We start from the raw sequence: 21,066 nt of genomic DNA, 5'->3' as shown, positions 1-21,066 counted from the left end.
CTTTTTTAAAGGTCTTTAATTGAAATATTTGGGCCCAGACTAAGCTAAATTTTATAGGATTGCTGAGGTTAAACTCTAAGAGAGCCCTAAGCTGATTTCTTTACATTCCACGTTGTTTTTCCCTTTTTAACCCAACTTAAAGCAAGGGGAATCCATTCGGTACCAAAGCACTAACCAGCTGGGGTTATCCAAACAAGAGTAGATATTTTCGGCCTGAATTATTTCCATAATTGCACCACTTTCCACTTGGCAGTAGAGTTATTATTCTGCAACTGTATTTCATGTTTGTGAAGGAGCAGACTCCTCCCAGCCTGCAACTATGAGACAAAAGCCACAACTCTAAGATGCAAATCAGCATCCCAGCCCTCATTTAATAAAATGCTTATTATATAATCGTTTTAAGACACAGGTATTATTAGAAAAATGAGGAAGTAACAACAACCAAAACGAAAATGAAGAAAAACCCAATCGTCAGAAATGCATCAGAGCAATGTTCTCTTGAAAAAAACTTTCCCTGCTGAATCGTTCACTTTTCAAATATGACTTTGTGTTAGAAAAAAGTTCAGATTCCATCCAAAGTTCAAGTCCATTGTTCCCTAGGTAATTGCCACAGATCAGCAGGGTATTACTCTCTGATGTCCCAGCAGCAAATCATTCAGCTGACAGCATTTTAACATCTGTTGTAGACATTTTTTAAAAAGCATCTTTGGCATCCAGAGGAATTAAATACATCTGATAAATGTCTGAGACTTTGGACAAGGCTCAAAGTCATTTTTCCTGAGTGAAGAAAGTACACTAGAAAGAGAGCAAACTGTATTCACTTTTTCAAATTCCCTAAATACTAACATTTGCATTTTACTATGGGTTGCTATACTATTTATTATTTCAACTCTATCTTACTCTATAGAGCACATTACAAAAGCTAGCAATAATTCTCACCTTACGTGCCTGAAAGGTCGTTTATTAATTTAGTAAAACCTAAGTAAATAATAACATTTCAATCGTTCCATAACCCTCCTTGTCTTTTCCCATCAACACCCTCCTAGGACACCCAAGATGGCACTGCCAGCCACAGATGTGTGGCATAGGTGCTCTTGTTTTCCCATGGTTTTCTATTCTATTTCTAAATATTGTTCCATTCACCTTTATTATAGACACTGACTCATGGAATAGTTACAGGAACGTGTCCATAGTCTCTCAGAACTAGGAACAGAGCACAGAAATCTCTGTTCTTGACTGTTTGTACTGACCCCTGGAAATTCTATGTGTTTCAGTGGGACACAGACCAGGGCATCCTTTTCCCTGATCCTGTTGAGGATGTGGAAGGAGTGACAGGAAGACTGTGGTCAGGAGTCTGGATTCCAGTCCCGCTTTTATCACCAACTAGTATCCTTTGGCAAGGTCTGCTTTCTGAACCTCACTTTCCTTATCTGTATAAGGAAGACATTGGATCACAGGATCATTTAAGGTCCCTTCAGATCTAACTTTTTATATGTGGTAGATCATTTCTGATGGTGGTCATGACAATCCTTCCTACCTCCTATTTCATACCTTTTTTTAAAGGTACACTTTACCTAATAGCTACAATAAAACGCATACATTTTGACAAATGTATACACTTGTATAGTGCCACAATCAAGGTATAAAACACTTCCATCACGCCAAAAAGCTCCCTCATGCCCTTTTGATGGCAATCCCCATCCTCTAGCCTCAGGCCACCAGTGATCTGCTTTCTGTCACTATAGATTAGTTTGCTTTATCTAAAATTTCATATAAATAGCATAATATATGTGCTCTTTTGTGTCTGGCTTCTTTCACTCAGCCTAACCACATTCCTTTTGTAATGTGCCTGTACCATCCTCCCATTAAGAGTAGAATCTATTTTCCAGCTCCTTGAATCCAGAATGGCCCGCTGACTTGCTTTGACCAACAGAATACAATGAAAGTAATGCTGTGTGATTACTTCTACCCCTTGGTAAACCACTGTCATGTAAAAATGCCTGAGCTAGACTACTGAATTACTGAAGACCATGTGGAGTCAGAGGGAGGCACATGGAGGAGGACCAAGGTCCAGACTTGTGGATTAGGCCAACTTGGATCCTCCAGCCCCTTGAGATACCCCTAATCAAGACCACGTGGAGCAGAAAAGAGCCATCCTCCCTGACCCCCACCTGAATTCTTAACCCAAAGAATTGTGAGCGAATAAAATGCTCTTGGTTTAAGCCACTAAATTTTTGGGTGGCTTGTAACAACCAAAACTAAAATGATGAGTCTTCTGCCCTGTCTTCCTTAAGGTCCAACAGAATCTCTTTCTGGCCCTAAGACTATTAGCTAACTATACAGGTGTTTTCCCTGAAATTTTTTCTACTTCTCTTTCTTTCCTTTTCCTATTGTTCCTCCCTCAGGTGTCATAAATTGCATCTAAATTCTTGTAACTCTGTTTCATGAACTTGAAAACTGCAGTGTATTTTTCTTCCATTTCACTTTACAGGGTTAAAGAGTGTCAAATGTTTTCTCTCTTCCCTTCAGATCCAGTGTTCTGGCATTTGAATTACAGCATGTTCTAGAGAAAAATAAAGAGTTTGGGAGCCAAGAACCCTCATTTTATACCTAATGAGCTGTAAGGTTCTGGGCAAGTTTGAAAGCTTCCTACACCTGACTTTCTTCATGTAATTTCATGAGCTGGTGGAGACAGCATAAACTGCAAAAACAGAAGAGAAAGTTAGTCAAAAGCAAAGTGCTCTTTATTTCCACAACTCTGACAAGTTTTCTGCAATGATATTTGCATGCCCTCCATGTGTCAAGTTCTCTGTCACAGGCTTGAACATGCAAGGTAACGTTTGCCTATCACCAGGAAAACAAGATAAACACTATTTCTGCCTTACGGGCTTTTGCTGGAAGTAAGATCTCTCTCTTCCACTCTCACTCTCTTGCTCTATCTCTCAGTGTGTGCGCGCGTGTGTGTGTGTGTGTGTGTTTTATGTTGCTGTTCTCCACAACCGTTTTGTTGTGGGCTACTGTAAGACTCGTTATGGTCAGGCAAAATCTGGGTGAAACATTCTCATGGAAGGGTGAAAGGTGAGGTTTATATGAAAAAAAAAAAATGCACAGGGCCTAAGACTTCTAGAAACCACCCTTAACAGTAAAAGAATTATGGTAGTCCTCTTTTCCCAAATACAATTTTAAACTTAAAAATCACACTAAATCATAAAATAAAGGTAAAGAAGCTCATTTCTAATTTGCACCTTCATAATTACTTCAAAGCTTTGTTTGAAATATCAAATAAAATCTTTCCAATTTTTTTCTCTCATTTTTTTCTTGCATGTCTTTGTTTCTGTTGGTGTCTTAGAACAGAGGATCTCAAAAAATGATCCCTGAACCAGCAGCATCAGCATCACCTGTAAACTTGTTTGAAATGCTAATTTGGGGGCTCTACCCCAAATCTACTGAATCATTAACTCAGCGGGTAGGGTCTAGCAATCTCTGTGTTTTAACAAGCCTTTCAGGTGATTCTGAAACACTGAAGTTTGACAGTTACTGCCGAGGACAGATACTTGGGCTGCCTGTTGCAGTTTATCAAACTGGCTGTTCATTAGAATCTCCTGGGAAGCTTTATAAAATTATCAGTGCTGGGACTCCAATGCCATAGATTCTAATTTATTTGGTCAGGGGTAGGCCAGGAAACTAGTATTTTTAAAGTCTCGTAAGTGATTCTATTATGTCTACCAGCATTGAGAATCACTTAGCATTTTAGGTAATCTGGCTTTGACTCCTAGGCTTGAGCAACTTGGGGGAGAGAAGGGAGGAGCTCAGCATGCTTCCTCGGTTTAGGCTGAAGAGGATAGGCAGGGAAGTAGGGATAGTTCAGAAGAATGTTTAAGCAAGTCTGAAATAAAATACATTTAAATGTGAAATGTGGAAGGGGGAGAATTATAGTTAAGCCATAGTCTTCAGGGAACATTTGAGGCAGTGAGCATTTTAGACTGAATGACAGGAAATAAGTTTAGAGAAAACCGGTGGAAGAGAGTCAGAGATAATACAACTGAGATACATTAGGCTTGAATATTCCTTATGGGGCTGTACTGTGCACTACAATCCCATCATATATTTACATTCTAAGCCTCTAAGCTAACATTATTTACTCTTAAAAAAAATCCTGGGAAAGAACACCTCTATTTTAAAAATGTGTTTAATTTTGCTATTCTCCACATTATTTTTGGTTGTATATTACTATAACATTGGTTATGGTCAACCAAAGTCTTGTGAAGGAAACTTTCTCATGGAAGAGTGAAAGCTGATTTGATTATAATAGCTAGTAGTAGGATTTGTGAAGTAATTTTCACTTACCCAACAGTCAACTGAAGAAAACCACTAAGATCATTTTTAGGCTTTTTAAATATTACAGGCATAAAAAAGAAACTTTTAGAAATGGATTCGTTCTGGTTAAAAGTTTTTTTTAAAAGGATCTGACTTTTAAATTGTATTTCATCATATATTTTTGATATGTTCATATCTCAGATGAGTTGAGGGACTAAAGAAATGAGTTTTTAAAAAATTGGTGAATAAAAGGAACCAACTAGCAAAGAAGGTGGTTGTGGCAAATGTAAAAATAAGAACAAAGATGTAGAGAAAGGATGAAAGGGCCCTGGGAGTGGAACAATATGAAAGAAGGGACTTTTGTGTTTTGTTCACTGCTATATCTGTAGCATCTAGAACAATGCCTGGCACATGAAAAATGCTCAACAAATACAGTGTACTTGTTGAATAAATGACCTCCAAGGATACCTCCAGTTTTGTGAACCAGGATGCGATAATTACTGGGTGATTGAGGAATATATCAAATTTTTAACTTTTTTATTTAGAGCTTTCCAGCCGTACTGAGACAGGTGTTACAAACTTTCCCAGCCAAGACGTGGTCTTTTCCTAACGAAAAGTTCCAAAGGAATGGAGATTCAGACTGGAGCAGTTTCTTAGAGGAGCTGGCTACTCTGATCCTCTTCACTCCAAAATAAAGTGTACTCCCGCTCACTTCCCTCAAAACAAATCCACCACTTATAAATGTGCAACCTGTGGGGCCATTTTTGAAACAGGTAATAAATAGGAGGATGTGGCCAATTTTCATCTGAAACACTCCCCAGATATGCCTCCAAGCACTGTGTACACCACCATCTTGTAGGTGTTCTGAATGTCCCCAAGTCCCATGTTTTGCTCACGAGGCATGCCACCTTAACTCCCAGCTGCTGGAAATGAGAATACGTCTGAGGATAACAGAGAAACAGTAATAAATGGCTTCCATTTTCTTCATACATTTTTGATGGGTTGACTTCAGAGAACCAATCCCTCTAATGAAGTGGAAAGCATCCTAGAAGTGAGAGCTCACTTGTTTCACTTTCTTATTTGGAAAATGGAATGCTGGCGTGACCCCTTCTTAGCTATTCCTAATGTATTACTGCTCCAAAACACAAAGAGCAGGTTCAAAGAGATAACTTCTCCTGGCATCATTCGCCTTTTGGTTTTATGTCTGTCTCACAATAACTTTAGATAATGTGCCCTGTTTCTTTTTTATCCACTGATTCAGCAAATATTTACAAAGCCCCCAGAACACTGCCAGGTACCGTGCTAGGCCCCAGGAAACAAAAAATTCCCTGCTCTCCAAAAGGAGATAAAAATCAAGTGGGCAGAGAAGCCAATAAACGTGTAAAATGCGTTATCATACCAGGAGGTTATAAATGCTACAAAGAGAAATAAAACAGGAGTATGGGAGATGGGCAGTAACAAAAAGCTCCAAACCCGAACTTTACTAGGCTGCTGTCAAAACAAAAATATTCTATGCTCCCCCAACCCTGTTTTTTTTTTTTTTTCTAATTTTTGTTTTGTTTTTGCCCTTGCAGCTTGCCAGCTCTCACAATAGCTGCCTTTTAAATAGTAGTCACTCTGAGGGATGAGAAATTACCTAATGGGTCCAAAGGACACTATCTGGGTGGGGGCAGCACTGAAAGCCCAGACTTCACCACTCCGCAATACCTGGAAGCAACAAAGCTGCACTTCTACCTCCTGAATCTATAAAAACAAAACTAAAATAAACAATAGATGCTTCACTGCTGACCCCAAGCCCCTTTCTTCTAGGTTCGGTTTCCTCCCGCTTCTCTGACCAGGCGCTTCCATTGGCTCTGCATAAAAATTCGAAGATTATGGGATCCCCAAGTCAGCTCGCAGCCCCACAGCCCTCCCGCCTTCCTCCCCTCTCTTCACGCCTCCCTCAGGCCGGCGATGCCATCAGGGCCTGTGTCTGAGGCGTCCGCCGGATTCAGCAGAACAAACATCATAAAAAGATTATTTGCGAGAGGAGAAGACGATGTTGTGAGAACTTGGTCCCAGACACCGTCTCAGAGCGGCAGAAAAACCGCAGGAAACCTAAGGAGCACGACCCTGACGGCGACGGAGGCGGTGCGCGCGGACAGCATTGTCACCTCCCGCCGACGCCAGGGCTCAAATCGGAACGAAGACGGGGAGGCCACAAATCCCGGCTTCTCCTTTCTTTGGCTGAGGCGGAGAAATCGCCCCGCAGTGCCCGGCGCGCCTCCCGCGGAAAGCGGGCGGTGACTATTCCGACAGGCCGCCCGCAGCGCTCCCTTTCCGCAGACAAAGCTGCTTCGAAAGGCGCTCCGGGGCTCCCGAGTCACCACGTTCCGTTCGACAGAAGAAAGCGAAAGCGGCCGCTCCCTGTCAGGCAGCCAGACAATAGCGGCGGACAGGCCGCTCCACGCCAGCATCTTTGTTTCCCTCGCGCCGGGAAACGTTCCCCGGATACCACAGAAACCAGAGGCCGATACCACAGAAACCAGAGGCCGCTCTTCCCGCTCGGACCTTTACAGCGGGCGGGAACGCGGCGACCACCTCCGTCTTGGGGAAGCGGCAGGCTGAGCCCCGCACCTCGCTGTGCCCTCCAGAGCGAGCGCAGGAGGCAGGCGAAAAGCTTCTGCAGGCGCTTGCTGCCTCGCCGACGTCTCAGCTCCGGCGGCCTTGCGGCCTGGTAGGGCGGGAAGTAGCGCCGGCCCCGCGCGGAAGGAAACGTGAAGCGTGATGCGGTAGCGCGGCTTTATAGAGCCGCGCCCCCAGAGACGCTGCTGTCGCTCTGCGTCGTGTGTGAGCTTTGTTTCGGCCTGCGCTGCCCGCTGCCTGCTGCCCGCTGCCCGCTGCCCGCTGCCCGCTGCGGCCTTGCCCCTGCGCCTCGGAGTAGCCGCCGCGGGCCTCTCTGGTGGAGCAAGGAGACCCGGAAGCCGTCCCGGGGCGAGGGGGTAGCGGCCTGGCCTCTTGGGCCCTCAGCATCGCGCCCACCGAGCCCTCTGCCCGGGTTTGGGCGTGGAGCTTGCGACGCGACCACTTCCTGGGCTGTGCTTCTGCCCGAGATGATGCCTCGCCGCGACGCCAGGCCCCATCTATCCCCTCAGGCTTGACAGCGGGTGCCAGCAGGTCCAGGCCGACTGACGGGCGGAAGTCGGCCCGGTGCTCCCTCACACGCTCACACGCCGGGCGCGCCTTAGTTTCCTCTATTGTGACAGAATAGAAACGAGAAGATACAGGTTAAAATTACCTACCGGCGCATAATGAGTTCTCCAGCATCTAGCTAGTTCTACCATAGGATTAATACCCAAAACCACGTGGGTAGAGCTGAAAAACACGATGCTGTGGGGGGAAGAACCCGAAAAGCCATAGTCGGTCTGATTCCATTTATAGGACATTCTAGAAGAAGCAACGGTGGCGATGCAAAGCAGTTGCTTGGGAAAGGAGTGGAACAGGACAGCATGGAATGCACAGGAGCAGGGGAACTTTGGGGCAGTGGTGGGACAATTTCATATCTTGAAAGGAGCGGCGGCAACGTGACGTATACAGTCGCCCCAAATCATCAAACTGTAATTTCTAAATGGGTACGGTTTATTAACATTCAAATTATAAGAAAAGTCATTTCCTCAAAAGTTGGGGGGTGGGGGGAAGAGTTAAAGAAGGTCGTGGCTAGGTGGTCGTTGAGGAATAAGGGAGAAAATCACAGTTTACAAAATCTGAGAGCTAAATCCTTGCTGTTTCTGAATTGAGAAGCAGTGGACACCAGCAGTAGGAATGGCTCAGGTCCAAGGAGGCCATGCCCTACCAGACCCGGTTGATGTGCTTCACCGCATTTACTCAGTCTCACCGTCCACCTCCACCCCGGTCTGCACCTCTCGCTTAGGGTAGAGGCCTGGCCTCCAGTGCCATCTCCCGACAGCCTCCCCCAGGTGAGGGTCATGCTTCAGCACTGCCTGCCGGACAGAGAGGCTGTGATGATGGGATGCTCTGACTCAGACTCAGGTGAGAAATTTGAAGGAACAGAATGCTCTTGCCTAGCAGTTGCCTGGAGGGGTCAGGTGCTGCCCCCAGAGAAGTGGGAGAGTTAGAGCTCCGTGAGGCATACTTTCCCCAAAGGGCGCAGAAACATGAAGTAGTCAGCATAGAAACTCCTCTCCCTGCCATCCACACAGTCCCAAGGCATGCTGGTTCTACATGGCTTGTCTGGAAGCTGTCCTTGAATGTGAAGTTGTTTTCAGCTCAATAATGTATTTGCCTGCCTTCGCCTTTCCTTTCACCCTTACCACCTTGGAATTGTACCTCCTAATAAAATCTTCGCACTTAAACTTGGCCTCAGGCGCTGTTCATGTGAATCATTTTGCAGCCTTTGGGCTTTAGATCTGAAAAAGCCTTTGTGCTTTTCTGAAAATTTGGCAACCACAATAACACAAAATTAGGATTTTTTTTCCCTGGGCTCTGGTTTACTGTCCCATTAAAGTGCTTCTGTAAAAGGCAACCCAATTGAGACCAATGCTGAATTTATAAATTTTTATAGGTATGCCCCTGTTTGAAGTTGCTAGAGATAATAAAAGTTTGGGCTTCCGTTTATTGGTTCCTAGTGGTGTTTATTCTCAAGAGTAAATTCCTAGAGCATTAGGCACTTAAGTGCTTTAAAAATTTGGAAACTTAAACCTGAGATGCATGCAAATGCAAAACAAAATGCTTTCAAATCATGATCATAAAGCTGTTAGTCTTGGGGGTCTACTTATGTTTTTGGTCATGTTCTAGCTTTCCTAAAGACATCAGGGGAGGATATGTTAAAGCCTTTTTAAGTGATTTCTGGTTCATAGTGCTTTGCAAAACAATTTTTCTTTGCATTATTTTGTATATTAAATACTTCAGTAAGTGTTTTTAATGATAATGGCCACTGGCTTTGTGGCCTACTGTTTATTGCAATTTTGTCGGGCCTTATTCTAGGCTTCCCTTTCACCTGGGCTTCCCAACCATCTGTAACTTGATCAACAGTAATTTGAGATGGGAATGGCCAGGGTCATATGTTAAATAGGACAGTTCCACTTTTCTGACCGCAAAATCCTTCCCTTCCTGACCAGTTAAAAACTGTTACATAATCTACAAACACATAGCTCTAATAAGTTCTACTACATACCTTGGCAAAGGTCGCACCTGAAATCTACCTTTCTATTGGCACAATACATTTTATTAGAGATTTTTATTGCTTATAATTGTGGCCTATCAGAGCACTTAATTATTTTTCATAACACATTCTGCCTTCATCCACATCATCATAGTGAATTGGTTTTTGCAAGGAAAACTTGGTCATCCTAGCATGTGAACAATTTTTAACCTTTTTTTGAAAAATGTTTCATCTGAGGTTAATTTCTATTGGGAGCAAAAATAAAGCCAGGCTGTACACATGATGTGTTTAAATACATTTTCACAAAAAGAAAAATATTAAGAATATCTTGGGTTATGGACATGCAGTATCAGAAGGCATCCCAATAAACAAAAGTGAGAGCTTCTCTTTAAATCCTAGCACTTGATTATTTCTAAATATATAAGGGCAGATAATGTTCAGCAAACATGCAGGTTTTACAAATTGGCTTCTTCAGAGTAGGTCATAAGCTTGCTGCAATTGTGTTCCCATTACTCAAACATTTTTAGAATTTTTTAGAAATTTGCCACAAGAGTCTGAGTCACATTCTTTTAAATGACATCATCAGTGATAGCAAATCTTCCTCCTCTGAGAGCAGATTTTTAGAAATACTCAAGTCATTTGAAACCACACTGAGTTTAGTAACATCATTTGGCAGGGAAAAATTGAACTAGAAAGAGTAAAAATAAGTGAACTGATTAATGCTTTTTTAAAAATTAAACTCCAAGAAATGGAGGATTAGGGAAACTTTGGAGCAGAAATTAATGATTAGAAACAATGTTTTTGATCAACTCCAAAGGTAATTCTTTGGAAAAAGATCAAGAAAATGGAGAAATCGCTGATGAATCTATTTAAAAAAAAAAAAAAAAGAAAAAAGAAAATATAAAGGAGAAAGGAGATATAACAGATATGGATACTTTTTTTTTTTTTTTTTTTTTGAGACAGTCTTGCTCTGTTGCCCAGGCTGGAGTGCAGTGGTGCGATCTCGGCTCACTGGAAGCTCCACCTCCCAGGTTCACGCCATTTTCCTGCCTCAGCCTCCCAAGTAGCTGGGACTACAGGTGCCTGCCACCACACCTGGCTAATTTTTTGTATTTTTTAGTAGAGGCGGGGTTTCACTGTGTTAGCCAGGATGGTCCAGATCTCCTGACTTCCTGATCTGCCATGGAGACTTTTTATAAATTATGTGAGACTACTATGTGAAATTAGCTATGTGCTAAACATTTTTTTCTGGAAAACCATCAATCACCCAAATTGAATCTAGGAGTAGAAAAACTAAGTATATCAAAGCTAGGGGAGAAATTTAAAAAGGCCTAAAGACCGAGAGAGGCTTTAGGCAAATTCTTGCAAATTTTGAAAGACATAAAATCCCCTTTCTAAATGAATAAAGACACTAAAATTTAAGTATTTTGCGAGTGAAACCACTTTTATTATAAAACCTATCAAAAATGGTATATGCCAAGCATGATGGCTCACACCTGTAATCCCAGCACTTTGGGAAACTAAGGGGGGAAGATCACTTGAGCCCAGGAGTTCCAAAAGACCCCATCTATACAAAAAGTAAAAAATTATCTGGGCCTGGTTGGTGGTAGGCTCCTGCAGTCCTAACTACTCGGAAAGATTAAGTGGGAGGATCATTTGAGCTCGATAGGTCAAGGCTGCAGTGAGCCGTGATCTCGTCACTGTACTCCAGCCTGGGTAACAGAGCAAGACCCCGTCTCAAAAAAAAGATAAAGAAAGGACACTCAAAAAATAAAAGTTCACATAAGAAACTCAATGCCAGAATTCCCCCCAAAATACCAAAAATGCCAGCAAATTAAATTCAATAAAGTCAGTCATTTTAAACAATCAGGTAGATTTTATGCTAGAAATGCCAGGACATTTCAATACTAGGAAAATAGTCTATATAAAAATACATTTAGGTTATATAAGAATAAGAACCTTATTATCTTGATAAGTGATAAAAATCTAGCACCTATTCCCAATTAAAACAACTATATTTTTTAAAAACTTTTAGTAAATGTTAAACTGATAGCCAACATCATATCTTTTAATAAGATTTTATAAAAATAATAATGGTACTGGTAAGACAGCCAAATTAACTTTACACCTTCTCTCCGAAGGCCTCCTGAGTAGCTGGGATTACAGGTGCACGCCACCATGCCCAGCTAATTTTTGTATTTTCAGTAGAGAGGGGGTTTCGCCATGTTGGCCAGGCTGGTCTTGAACTCCTGACCTCAGGTGATCCACCTGCCTCGGCCTCCCAAATTGCTGGGATTACAGGTATGAGCCACCGCACCTGGCCTGCTTTTTATTTTTTAATTTCATAAAGTGCCTTGTACATCTTCCCACATCAGCACATATAGACCTACCAAAATTTTTTGTAGTGGTTAAGTACAGTTATATGAATGAACCGTGATTTTTCACTCACCTATTAGGGACCATTTAGACTATTTTCTTGTTTTCTGCAATTACATACAGTTAGAGCATCCATGAATGTCTTTGCCTATTGATGCAGGTGTACATGTTGGATTAATGCCTAGCAATGGAATTGCAGATTAATATTTGGATAGCTATTTCCAAATTAATATTCAAAAGACTGGATTAATTTATAATTCTACTAAAAGTGTGTGCAAAAATGTCAATAATTGTTGAGGCTAGGTGAGAGGCACATTAGACTTTCATTTACTTTTGTGTATATTTTTAAATTTCCATACTCAATGACAGACAGGCATTTTCATTAAAAGCAGGTATAAATATGCCTGCTTTCACCACTATTATTTAAAATTATGCTGAAGTCATTCTGTAATAAGACAAGAAACAAAAATACTAAGTAAAATATTGCAAAGCAGTAGAAAAATTGCCTTTATTTGCAGAAACTTTTTGCCTAGAAAACTTAAGAAACTTTATTAAAAATCTATTATAAAATAATTATTAAAATCAATAACTTTCTACTGATCTAGCAATAACCTATTGGGAAATATAACTTTTTGGGGGTGTTGGAACCTGGGAACAAATATATTTCTTAAAAAGATTCTATTCACATATAAATAATATTGGCAAGAACTGAAAGGGATTTATACAAAGAAAAAGAGAAAAAATGAAAGCAAAAAGATTTGAATAGATTGAGAAATATGTATGCTCCTGGACAAAGATATCTATCCCTTAATTTGCAATTGTAACTAAAATTCCAACGGGACATTTTTAGAAGTTGAAAAAATGTATTTCCATCTGGAGGAAAAAACAGAGTAGCCAGAATACTTTGAAAAGAAAGAATAATAACATGAGATTTACTCTACCAGATGTTAATACATATTATAAAGCCATAATAATTACAATAATATTGAACTACTGAGGAAAGATTGACAAATAAATATTTCAGAACAGATAGCCCTGAAAGAAAACTCAATATTCCAATAAATGAAGCATCACTAATGGAGAAGACATGGATTATTTAATAACTGGCACTAGGAAAACTGGCCAAGCATTTGGGAAAAAAAATCAGATTAAATGTTCACTTCATGCAGTCTACTGAAATACATTCCAGATAAAAAGATAAATGTGAAAACTGAACTATAAAAGAAGTAAAAAAAAAAATCTAAATGAATAGCTAGGTGATTTTTGGATGGGAAAGAACTAACCACAAAACAATGGAAGAACTCATAGATTTATCTGCAATAATCGTTTAAAGCATCTGTATACCAAAAATTACAACAATATCAAATTAGAAGTTGTGAAGTAGAAAGATATTTGTCATGACTATCATAAAGTGGAAGAGTTAGTATTTACATACAGGTCCTTAACAACTCTTTTGAAAGAAGAAATCCCGAAACCTTTTGGGCAACAACAGCATCATTGAGCTTAAATTCAGAGAACCAGTTTGAGAGGAGAGCTCATTTGGAAGAATCACTAACTTACTGAATTTTTAGAATGTTAGGTTTTTATTGTATGTTTTGTTTTGTTTCTTCTCACCTCATTTCCTGTGTTCAAGGTAACATTTGGAAATGCTTTCTTCTCCAGTTTTTCAAAAGCTTCCTAGAATATGATACTTCCTTATATCCTTTGGAAGAGGTTCAGTTGATCTCATTACAACCCCAGGGGTAGATACTCTTACTATTCCCATTTTCCAGATTAGGAAGAAGGTATTTTTGTGGCTTTAAGCATAAGTAGGCGGCAAACTGAAAAAAATTGACATAAACAAGTCATTCGAAATAAAGTCATTAAAGGAGAATCCAAGCCAAGTGAACACTATTTAGAGAAAGAGAGACAGCTGTTAAAAGTACCTGGCAATCCTCAAAAGACATGTGCTCAGCCAGGATCCCTACACCCGCCCTCATCCTTAGTTGTGACAGACCACGCCCAAGGGATATAGCCTAGCTTTCGCCTCGAGCTAGAGAGATGAGCCTGTGAGGAAGTACACCGACTTCAAGGGGGAAACACCATCTGATACCTGCACTTGTGCTAGCATTTACTGGGGGCTTAAAACTGAAACTGTCCTAATCATGTTCTGACCTCATAATATGCATGAATCATCTCACGTAACCATCACCAAACAACCCCAGGATTTAAGTACATTTATGATCCCCATTTTCCACTTTATGGAATTGAAGTTCCACAGAAAAGTTACATAGCTTGCTGAAGTTCACACAGCTAGCAAATGGTACAAGCTGTATTTGAGCCAGGCAGGTAGCTGGGGATGGAGCAGAAGCTCCTTGGCTACATGAAGCCAGTAGCTATGTACAAAACCCTTTCATACACAAGAGCTCATTTGACCTTCACAACTTCTTTGTGATGAGGTCAGGAAATATTCTCCCCAATTTACACTAAGACAACGGGAAGCTAGAAATGTGTTATTGGAATTAATCACCTTTTAAAAAAATATCTGAAAGAGACAGACAGCAGGGCATGGATAGACACGTGGTAAGGAATGACTGGAAGGAAAACAAGGCTTAAAAAGCTTGAATCACAGAAAAAAAACAAGGGCCCTGAACTTTAAATAGATTAAACACAAGCTGCATTGAAGGGAAGGAAGCAGGGGAAGGTTATCCTGAGCACAGCAAGAATGAAAATCATACCAGTTCATGAGCCAGCAAGGGGTATAATAGTACTAGATAATAAACATTGAGAAAAATCACACCCGTAGCATTTCCGTTATTTGGAAGCTATCTACCTTCCTGAAATACTAACTCCTAGTCCATGTCACTGTTTAAGAATCATGCTGTTAATTTATGTCTGTTTATTTACATGACCTTTGTTAGTTTAGATAACAAGACCAGAAGTTGTGTACAAACCACTAAGATGAAGTTCCCACTGAACAATAGGATTTTCACCTAGCTTTTAAATACCATCATGGTAATAAAGTTTGTACAAATACTTTTAGAATTTGTTCACATAGAACTAAAACAACATCCGTTAACCTCTGAACTTGTTGCTTGTTTTTTCTATCACATTTTTTTTATTCTGAAATACTGTGAGTACAAAGGAACTTCACAAGAAACATGCATGTTCTGAGAAACTTACTTTTATAAAATGATTCATGCTAAATGCACTAGCACTCCATCTGTTTAAAAGTAGGAAAATAAAGGATCCTTTTGCTATGACTTATTACCTCCTCATTTATCTGATTTTGTTTAAGTCCAGTTTGACAGTTATCAGAATAGATGCATATATATTCTATACTTCGTTCACAATGTTTAGTTCTTTGGAATTTAAAATCAATATGCATCATCAACTGTAAGGGAAATTCTTTTATCTACTATAAATTATAGCATTCTCCTCAAGTTTTATGAAATGTTACTTAGTAGCATAGGATTTATCATAAGAACATTGTCTCTGTAGTATTCATATTCAATTCAACATTTTCTAAATAAGTGTCCATCTAAATCCTCTCTCAAAAGTGAACAAATTTCCTGTAATCAGCCCTTCTTGACCTTCCTTGCCTTCTTCAAATATGTATTCTTTCCTTCTATAATTCTGTCCCATCAAAATCCTTCAGTGACCTGTAGCAACCAAACAGGTTTTCAGTATTTGATCTCAAATAGTTTAAAAAAAAATTGGAGGATTGTTCAGACTGAAATATTTTGGCTACGCCTCCAGGGAAAAAAAAAGGCACTCTTAATCCATGGTTATAACAACATTGTTCTGATTTTTTTTTTTAATTGCCAGTGTTGTCATGAATGAAATATAGGATGACTCATCCAATGAGAATTTGAATGCTGGTGTAAAACCATAGAGAAAATCCAGGTGAGTTGAAGGAGAAAGAGATCAGGGACTTGTGAACAAAATGCAGTCAGAAAACGAAAAGAGAGTCTCTATGAATGCAGGAAAACAAACAGCAGGTTTGAACTCTAATAGTTAAATCCTGCTAAAGTCTACTGACATATGACACCAGGATGGGAGAAAAGCCGAAGGGTGAAAAGTTTCTAAGCTGACTATTAAATAGATGTAACTCACTGACGAGTGTGCCCATGTGGGATTTTAATTACTCAGACATCTGTTTGGCGAAGTGTACTACTAAATAGGGATCAAATACAGAGATCAAATTACGTGGGGCAGGGAGTGGAGATGACATTCATGAGTCAGAAAGGAGAGCTATCGGCCAGGGGAAAATCAATCCCGGCTTTACATCTCACCAACAGAGAAGCAATTATTTTAGATATGGGCTGGTTAGCATCCTAGGTCATGAATTTAATTAAATAACCCTCGAGTGGCAGAAAACAGAACAAACCACTGTATTTAACCGTCAGTAAGACATGCTGCAAATAAATGGTCCAAATTCCTCCTTTTTTCCTTCCCTCCTCCCGCATAGATTTGTTGTAGTTTTTCTTAAATTCACAAATCTCTTCCCTTTCCTAATGTAGCCTTCTCAGTGGCATCCAATAAATTCATTTACATACATGGCTTGAATCAGAGGCAGGGTTTGTCTCCAAAATTCCCACAATGGGATACTTGGGAAGGGGCAGGAGGGGAGAAAGGCACGAATTAAATCACCATTTGAATTCCTTCCTTAGGTTCAATAAAAAGGCTAACAATACACAGAAATATCCTGGGATCAAAGAGAAGACCCTGTGGCCTCATTGGACGTTAGTAGGTGCCTTGGAAGAAGCAGAGGCAGGAGACACAAAGGAGTTCAAGTGATTGGAACAAGAACTGTAGAAGACATACCTAAGCACAGGAGAGGGGAAAGAGAGCATTCAATTGCTTTTGAAATGAATATTTAAAAACCAGCCTCACTCAGGGTGGCCCCTTGCAGTCCTCTGCTGAGTCAACTCTCTGCTTGGCAGCCTCTTGTCCATAGCTGACTCAGGGCAGAAAGGTGATTGATTGCCTTAAGAGCCTTCCCCTGACCTCTCCACTCAGCTCTCCTTCCTCCACCCCACCATTCTTCCAGAGCCCAGCTCAGATCCACAGGTTTCCTCCAAAATGCCTTTCTTCCATTTGCAGATAACAAAAACCAGTTGGAAAGAATATAGGTAAAAGAGTAAATTTACTGGAGGGAAGAGTCTTACAAGGAAGAGTTGAACAACTTAACCTCCCTCAGGGAGAAGTAGCCCAGGGCAGTTCCCAGGACCTCAGAGGCTGAAATCTACAAGTTCCTCCAAAGGGTTGGCTGCCATTAATGATTTAGCTACCAACTCCCAACTACTGTCTGTCTGTGCAAATCTAAAATTCCTGGGAGAATCTGATTGGCACATATACACATGCACTCACATACACACACACACACACACACACACACACACACACACACGCACAGTATGTATTCAAGCTCAAGCTGTTAAATAAACTCAGAAAATCATCCTACAATGTGGTTCATTCCTTCTAAACTGGTCTTTTTGCTACCATTTTAAAGTTCTAAGAAGAACTACTTCAGATACCATTAACCTGAGTTGAGCAGGTGTGGAGGATGGTAGAGCCAGATTCCGATGCCCAGTGAAAACAAAGTGGCAGTTGTCCTGACAGAGTAGATCTTGAAAAGAGCCTTTTCTTACTTGGGCAAGCTACACTTATAAAGTGTCTTGGCCAAATTCCCCTCAAGGGTTGCAAGCAACTAGGATGGCTCATGGAACTTTGCAGCCTCATTCATTTATTCAATAATTATTTCTTGATCTCCTGCTGCGCACTAGGCAACTATGCTAAATGTTGTGCTGGATACAAAGATGAATCAAGCATGGTTCCCGTTCTCATGGTGCATAAACATAGACCTGCATCTCTTGTGTGAGCAACAATCTTAAGGGCTTCTAAGAATAATTTTTCATATGAATACTGATTTTTAAATCCCCCTCCCTTGGATGAGAAACCTAAAAATTGTGCCTGAACTGTGAGGCAAGGTCATTTGTTAAGGTTAAGATTTCACTCTTGGTATTTAGAGCCTTCATTAGGCTACATCAGATGAGAACTGGGATGGCTTCACAATTAACCACAGACAGGCATCATTTATTTTTACCATGTGACTTGGAGGGTATGATGGTGCTGGGTGTGGAATTACCTTTTGAAAAACCACTGATGTTTTCTTTCTCCTCTGAACCAAATAGATAACTGAGCATAAGTTAATTTTTAAAAATTCTAGCCATTTACCTTACCTTTATTTGGGAGCACGATTGGGAAGATGCTTGGCAGCTAAGCTCCCAGAGGCAATACAGGACTTCTAATTAGCAAGGACTGCTAAGGCCACAGAGAGTCTACCTGGGCTATACATGAGAAGTGTCTGAACTTCTGGTTTGGATTCACATCTGAGAAAATTTGACGTTCTGGTTTGGTTGGATTCCAGTTTGAACCAGTTGCCTATGTGTTCTCAAATTTGGGGTGGCGGTGCTCAAATTAAGGTGTCAATTTTAAGATTTAGCAAATTATTAAGACTCATCCTGGTTGTGGGTTGAGGATTTAATTCAGCTCATATTTGTGGGTAAGGATATAAAACATGTGACCAAAAATCACTGCAGTTGGAGGATGGGTTTGTTGGCCCTTGGTCCTAAAGAGGAGATATGGGTGGAGCACTAGACTATTATGGGCCACCCTTTGTGCTGCTCAGATCCACTTGCCGCTTGGGGTAAGTTCATCCACCCAGTACTCGACAATTCCAGGATTCTCATTGGTCTTTATTACTGGGGAAACTTATAAGGTTAATCAGCAAACTATAGTCACTGCAGCTGCAATAGATCTCAAGCCTGAGGTAACTGACATTTCACCCTCTTCTCTACCCTGTCCTCATTCTAGAATTGCCTCAGCCACTGCCAGCAGCCATGTGGTCTAGGCAGACTGTCTGATGGGGTGACCCAGACCCTTGTCTCCAAGATTCTGAGTCCCTGGTCCCCATGTCTATCCCAGCCATAGCTTCTGTTCTTGTCTGCTTACTGTTAAAAGTAGGCATGAGAGCATCAGGAAACATCCCATCAGATCACCTGTGTGCCAAACATTCTTCCCTGTGTTCTGTGACAAAGTTCTACCTCCTCCTGATGATCAGGATCAATGGTCTTGCTAGTTTACTGACTCTTTTTCCACTGGTCTCTTGGCATAAGGAGACTGAAGTGACTGAGTGGCAGCTGTAATGTGAAGTACGATGGGACTTTGTGTCCACTGATGAAGTATTACCCCAGTAAAAGCCAAGACCACTTGACCCATAGAATCTAAAGTTTTGGGGACAGGAAGCACAAATTCCCCAAATGTACCTCTGGGAATGACAGTAAGCAGAGCCATGCCTACTTCCCCCCTTCTCCCTGTAGTTTCTGGACCTATGTATTCTACCTACTGGGGACATAGCACCATATAATGGCATTGATTTAGGGTGGTATCTCAACCTTGTGGGGGTATCTTCTCCAAGCTGGAGCCTCAGTTGCATCTTTAAGAGGACAGTCCACCATTCTATCATACCAGTGGCTCAGGAATGGTGTAATATGTGTGATAGGACCAGTAGACTCTGACCCAAGGCAGTATCATATGGAATCTAATACCAGTGGATCAAGCATTCTTAAGTCCTTGGGTAGTGGTACTGGCTGAGGTCCTATGGATAGGAAAGGCAAATTCATGCCAGAATATACAACAATCCCAATCAAGATGAATTCCTGCCCTTTCCAGGGTGGAAGAAGTTGAAGTCAACTTACCTCCAAATGGTTGGTTGGTCTCGGTTTCTGTTATTGACAGATTAGACATTTGGCAGCAGCAGTGGCAGTAGCTGGATCAGATTTGGTGAATGGAAGTCCATGCTGTTGGATCTATTCATAGCCACCATCCCTGCCACCATGGCTACTCACTCCGTTTATGTGCCCATTGTGCCAGCACTACAGTAGCCAACGAGAGAGGCTGCTGCATGCATGGCTGAGTCATGAATGTTGTTTAGTGCCTTTTGGTAGTGGCTGCTTTGATGTGCATTAACATATGACACAAAGTTCTTCACACCTTATATCCATACCAATCCTTCTGCTTCTAAGCCCCTGACCAAACTACCACCACATTCACCACTGTCCATGAGCCTGCATATGTTCTTTACTTTGAACCACTCTTCTTTTCACACAAAGTGGATGACCAAGTGCATCCTGTGGAACTTTGCCTATTGGAAGGATTTCTCCCTCACCACCCTTTTTTAAGATCACCCTAAGTAGGGCTGTAGTGCGGCAGCATCCATTTTTGGCTTGCTCTCTTATGCGGAGCCAGCCAGCTATGAATGAAGGTCAGCACTTTTCTTCCTCCATCAGCTGGCCACAAGGGACACCTCCTTGCAGCCGTGGTTATGAGCTGAGATAGTTGTGAACACCGTAGTTATAAACACCAGTGCAATAGGCGTGGATGACATGCAGGTCTGGGCCATCAACTGGTACAACTTACTTGTGTCCTCTGGCCCAGCTCATGCCCAATCCTGTATCTGCCACTTCCATTTTGTGATAAATCGCCACCAGGCCCACCCAACTTTATAACTTGGCAGGTCTGACAGAGCCAGCTCCTGATGAATATCTCAGGTTCCATAGTTACTTGATGTCTGAGGGTCAGGTGCTTCATTTCAATCAGGGCCCAGGGGTCTGCAAGAATTTCCTTTATTTATTTATTTTTTTGAGATAGGGTCTCTCTCTGATGTCCAGACTGGAATGCAGTGGTGTGATCATGGCTCACTGCATCCTTGGCCTCCAGGGCCCAAGTGATCCTCCCACCTCAGCCTCCCAAGCAGCTAGGACTACAGACACACACCACTACACTCAACTATTTTTGTATTTTTTGTAGAGATGAGGTCTCTCTATGTTGCCCAAGCTGGTCTTTAACTTCTGGGCTCAAGCGATCCTCCTGCTTCGGCCTCCCAAAAGTGCTGGGATTACAGGTGTGAGCCACTACAACCAGCCAAGAACTTTAGAATGGCATATTGTTGTTTACTACAGATAATATGGCCCTTCTCCAGAATCCTAGGGGGTCTATGCCGTGATTCTTCTATTGAGATTGGTTACCAGCAACTATCCCCAGCATTCTTTCCGACCACAGATTCCTGTAACACCATAGGGTCTGTTGAGGGATATAGCAGGGCTTCTTGTACTGCTGTCGAGACCTGCTACAGGGCTCTATCATCTGGTAAAAGGGTTGGAACAATA

General features: G+C 41.4%; 1 protein-coding gene across 1 annotated transcript in view; it reads right to left on the bottom strand.

The window, feature by feature from the left end:
- Positions 1 to 12,875: 12,875 nt before the first annotated feature.
- The window catches only part of SPAG6 (sperm associated antigen 6), an 87,519-nt gene continuing 79,328 nt past the window's right edge, over positions 12,876 to 21,066 (bottom strand). The window contains exon 9 of the mRNA XM_054437069.1: positions 12,876 to 13,674. Within this exon, the coding sequence (XP_054293044.1) occupies positions 13,570 to 13,674 (105 nt within the window). The 3' untranslated portion in view covers positions 12,876 to 13,569. The remainder of the gene's footprint in view (positions 13,675 to 21,066) is intronic.

The sequence above is a fragment of the Pongo pygmaeus genome, chromosome 8 (genome assembly GCF_028885625.2).
Source record: "Pongo pygmaeus isolate AG05252 chromosome 8, NHGRI_mPonPyg2-v2.0_pri, whole genome shotgun sequence".
In the NCBI taxonomy this organism is placed as follows: Eukaryota; Metazoa; Chordata; class Mammalia; order Primates; family Hominidae; genus Pongo; species Pongo pygmaeus.
This window is presented reverse-complemented; position numbering and strand designations above follow the sequence as displayed.